Consider the following 5048-nt stretch of genomic DNA (forward strand, 5'->3'; position numbering starts at 1 on the left):
CACACACACACACACACGTGTGTACACATAAACATATAAAACCCGTATTTTATAATACAATGTTATTATAGATGTTATTACAATTTATAATATGAAGAAATGAGTTATAACTTATGACAGGTGTGGTGCCAGATCCCTGATGGTCACCCAGGTGTGGGGTGTCTGGGTTGGCATGATGTGTGTAAAAACTCATAGGCCCCTCCTCTGCTGGCCATTCTTGTCTCAATTTCTAGGAGCTGGTGACAGACGTCCAAAGACAAGGACTCTGGCCACTGAGTGGTGGGGGTGGATTTGTAGTCCAGAGACAAAGAACAGACACAGTCAGGGAGAGAGGAAACAGGCACGCAACCACAGAAGCAGCTGTCCATAGAGATGAGGTCTTCCTTTGATGCTCAGAACAGAAAAACCATGCAGTGTCTTCCCTGGGGCTTACGAGAGGTGACCAGGTGACCTACCAGATGACCTCTGTCACGGTCACCCAGCAAGTCCATCAGACACACCGAGCAGAGACTCAGTGAACACATCTCAGCTGCATCTTGGATGAATTATCATAAGCTAGCATTGACTGGGCACTGACAGTGGGACTCAGTGTGCTCATCCATGAAAGAGTTAGTTAAAAGAACATTCCTCAACAAGTGAAGCATAGAATTACCATATGATCCCAGCAATTCCGCTCCTAGTTGTCTATTCCTATTATAAATGGGAGCATTTCCTCCTCAGCCCACCCAATTATGTGCTATGAATCTCAGCCCTACACCTGTGAGTGTGATCCCCGTTGGGAATAGGACTTTCTTGGCTGCGTTAGGCCCTATCAGTGCAGCATGAACCTATCACTTTGGAAACAGACAAAGAGCTCAGCAGACACAGGGGCCCAGGAGCACAGTCGGAGGAAGACAGATGCCACACTACAGAAAGAGTGTGACTGAATCTCACTGCCGGCGAGTGGACACGACTCACAGCGGCCCTGTAAAGCAGGGTAGGACTGCCCCTGTGAGTTTCCAAGACTGCAACTTTTATCAGGAGTGGAAATCCCATCTTTCTCCCTGGGAGTGGCTGGTAGTTTCAAACTGCTCCCTGGGTGCCCTGCAGCCCAATGCATAACTGCTCTGCCACCAGGGCTCCCGGAGCGCCACGGGAGCAAGAAAAAGAACTGGAAACGAGCCAAGCATCTTCTTGCAGCCAGAGCAGGAAAGGGAAGCTTTCCCCTGGCGGCAGCTCCTACATGTGATCTTTAACCTCCAAACGATGAGAACATACGTGTCTGTGCATTAAAGCCACCCACTTGCGATTGTTCTGTGAGAGGTGTGTTAAGAAAGCAGAACACCCAAAGGGCGGCCCGTAGCTGTGTTTATAAGACCCGCCAGCGCCATGCACAAGAGGCAGACAGTAGAAACAACCCAGTGTCTGCCAACAGACGCATGCATAGACAGCATGGGACAGACAAGGGGCTTCAAAAAGCTCATGGAAAAGGGGAATGGAAAGAGAGTGGTACTTTCCCCACAAACTCGTGGATGCCCCCTCGTACACATACAATGGCCTATTATTATCCAGCCATAAAGACAGATGCAGTCCGGGTACATGCGCAGCATGGAGGAACATTGAACACATTATACCGAATGAAGTCAAGACTTTATAATCCCACTTACCTGAAATCGCTGGCTAGGTAAATGCATGGACACAACGGTCTAGTAGAGGTCACCCCGGGGGGAGGGGCAGGGGAAGTTATTGCCAAAAGGGTGATGGAGTCATTTGGAGGCCGTGCTGGCTGCACAGCACGGTGAGTGCAGTGCACGTCCCTGCATCGCGACCCCCACCCCCCCGCCCCACTGGCCATACCCAGTGCTGTGCTCCCTCTACTAATGCCACAGTTTGGCCTTCCTCATAGAGCTGCTCTGTGGATCCGGTGAGAAGATCCATGTAGTGACCCCGCCTGTGTCTCCTGTCTCAGAAATGTGCTCAGCAACGCTAGCCAGGAGAGCCACAGGCTGGGTCACAAGCACTTGTGCTCGCAGGCGAGAACGGCGTGAGCGGTTTCGTGATTGGCTGCAAGTGTGCTTTTGATTAAAGTTGTCGTGATTGGCTGCAAGTGTGCTTTTGATTAACGTTGTCTTGGAGTCTGTGCCGTCACCCAGAAAGCACAGCATACGTGGCCTTGTGCGTCCTTGTCAGGCACTTCGCCCTCCTCCGGGGAAGCACTCGGATGAAGCGTGGCTCACTTTGAGGGGCCTTTTGGGCGATTTGTTGTTTGCGTGCATATGCATATGAGACGCCCCTGGACCTACTTGAGGAAGGAGGCAGGTGCGCAGAAAGGCTCGATGCTATCTGTTTCTATGAATGGAAAGAAAGGCCCAGCTGGGTGGAGCAGACACGCAGAACGTCAGGAGCTCGGGGGAGCGGAGAACCCGTGGGTGGAAATATCCCCCCTGGTCTCTCTTTTCAACCCCACCTTGGACAACACGTTTTTACCTTCAGTCCATGACAGTGGGCGAGAACTGCCATTGAACAACTAGAGTCCCACGTTCCCAGAGGGAAGGAAAGGGACTGAAGGAGAGGGAGACAGAAGCTCAAAGGGCAGACAGGGCTAGAGGGGAGGCTGGGAGGGGGGCGGCGCCCACGCACCAGCCCCTGTGGTTCACGGGGGTGGGGGTGGGGTGGGGTGGGGTGGGGCAGACTTACTTCTGCAAGGTCTGGAAGCCACGCTCCTTGAACTGTAGCTCCTGCTGCAGGTGAACCATCTCTCTCTTCAGCTTGTTGACCTGCACGGAAGAAGATCACAGGAGCTGGCTCAGAGGCCGGGGTTGTGCTGCAAGCTGTCTTCTCCTCAAAGGGGCAGAGAAACCACAATCCCAGAATCCCCATGCCCTTTGGACCACACAGTGGGTCACACAGCTCACCAACCCTCCCCCCTCTCTCATGCCGGCCCTGGTTTCTGTAGCTTCCCACTCAGTCAGCAGCTCGGCTCCCCTTTCTGACAGATCCTCTAGGCCAGTGCCTGGGCTAGGGCACTGCAATCCCAGGAATCCTGGAGAGAGCTTGGCCTTCCCACTTCCTAGCGGTGTGACCTCTTTTAACCCCCCGTACTTCTCCAAGCCTCCCTTTCCTGCCCTAGCTGGCTATGGCATCCCTAGGGTTGTGCATTACTTAAAGTAGCTCATGGGCATGGGAGTACGCTGTCTGCAAGTGAGAAGCAATAGAGTAATCTCAGAGGCAAGACGTGGGCTAGGAAACCGTTTGCGCAAAAATGGCCCAGAAGCCAGATCCTATCTGCAGAAATAACCTGCACAGTGTTATTATTTGTTTCAAAATAATTCTTGGCTCATAATGAAATATTGAGAGATTTATATAATGAATCTACATATACTATTGGTCTCTTTAAAAATGCCTGCTAATCTAGGAACCTTGAACTCTCATCGCAGCTTGACCACCAAAGGCTAGAGCTGAATTCACCTACATCTCTCCCCACTACTCCTTATGTCTCTCACCTGGCCCTCAATTAGATTTCCTTGTAGGCACCTGAGTCTGTGGCACCCATTTGGTGTTCAATTAAAAACTGAATATACCGTAAACCAGTGAAGTTACTGCTGGGCTTTAGTTGTGTAAAATGGTAATGAACTATCCCTTAGGGTACTCATGAAGGATTAAGATAATGTAGAATAAGCAGCAGCTAGAGAGACGGTACAGAAGAGCCCTGGTAGTGTCATGGTAAGGTGTTGGACTGCTAACTGCAAGATCAGCAGTTCAAAATCACCTGGTGCTCTGTGGGAAACCACAAAAGAGACCTTCTATTTGCACAAAGAGTTACAATCTCAGAGGCCGACAGAGGCAGCTCTACCTTGAACTACAAGGTCACCGTGCGTCTGAACCGACTCAATGGCAGTGAGGAAGGCGGCACACTACACTTAGAGCTCTGGAACAAGATCTGAGTCCTTTGTGTCATCGAGCAGATTACTTAGCTCCCCAAACCTGGGTTTCCTCAAATTTAAAATGCAGACGATGATAGTAGCTACTTCATGGGGTTGTTGCAAAGACGTGATGCACGTAGCACTGTGCCTGGGATATGGTGATTGCTTATGGAATAGTAGCTGCTGTTACTATGACTACTATTGCCATGACTACTGTTGCTAATGAATATTTAGGGCACTGGACACTTTCAGCAGTGGGTGCTGGGTCTGCCTGAAGCATCTGTTGCGATCTGAGGCCAGCCTAGTGACCCCCATCAATGGCACAAGGGAAGGGGTCCTACCCGAGATTTTGCAGTGGCAATTTCAGCTTTCAGGATCTCAGGGTCATACTTAGAACTGGAAGACGAACCAGAGACCACTGCAAGAAAAAAGAAAAAGTAAATAAACAAACAGAGCAAGGATACCTGAGCAGAGAAAAAGTATTTAGACAGAGCTAATTTATTTGGTTAAATTAACCCAGAAAGTACCGATGAATTATGAACAACTTAAATGCCCAGGAAAGGGAGCTTTGTTGAAGAAAGGTGGCAAAGGAATAAAGCGGGGCTTTGCAATGTATACAATTTTAAATGATGCTACAGAAGAATATTTAATGTGAAGGGAAAATGTGCCCAATGCATTTTCTTTTAAAACAGTGAACTTTTTGTTATCGTTGTTGAAAACGTACACCAAGTTTCTACGCATACAATTTGGTGGCATGATGACATTCTCCAAACTTGGCAACCATTGCTATTCTCCTTTTTTGAATTGCTCCCCCCTGGGAACATAAACTCACTGCCCCCGAGGGCTTTCAGGGTGCCGTTGTCAGTTTGAGCACATATAGAAAGCTCTTAAAAAAACATATTGCTCTACTATCAAACATACGAGGGGGGAACCCCCCTCCAAAAAATGAAAACAAAACAAAACAAAAACACTCCCCTGGTGGAGCTTTCCTAGTAGGCATTTTCCCCGCTGGCGAGCACTGAGCAGCTTCCTGAGTTAGTGCACCCAGTGGCGTCTGCTGGGAAGATTCTCTCTGGTCACCATGAATTTTTTTGCCAAAGCCATTTTGCTTGAATCTGTGTGTGTGTGTGTGTGTGTGTGTGTGTG

At 49.4% G+C, this 5048-nt stretch overlaps 1 protein-coding gene across 1 annotated transcript in view; it reads right to left on the reverse strand.

Annotated features, from left to right (window-relative positions):
- WWC1 (WW and C2 domain containing 1) overlaps positions 1-5048 on the reverse strand; it is a 195459-nt gene that overhangs the window by 63290 nt on the left and 127121 nt on the right. Inside the window, exons 3-4 of the mRNA XM_045284697.1 lie at positions 4244-4320; positions 2677-2756 (exon numbers count right to left, since the gene is read on the reverse strand). Coding sequence (XP_045140632.1) covers positions 2677-2756; positions 4244-4320 — 157 coding nt within the window. The remainder of the gene's footprint in view (positions 1-2676; positions 2757-4243; positions 4321-5048) is intronic.

The sequence above is a fragment of the Echinops telfairi genome, unplaced genomic scaffold (assembly GCF_000313985.2).
Source record: "Echinops telfairi isolate 266 unplaced genomic scaffold, ASM31398v2 ScPeMD7_7469;HRSCAF=8507_0, whole genome shotgun sequence".
Taxonomy (NCBI): domain Eukaryota; kingdom Metazoa; phylum Chordata; class Mammalia; order Afrosoricida; family Tenrecidae; genus Echinops; species Echinops telfairi.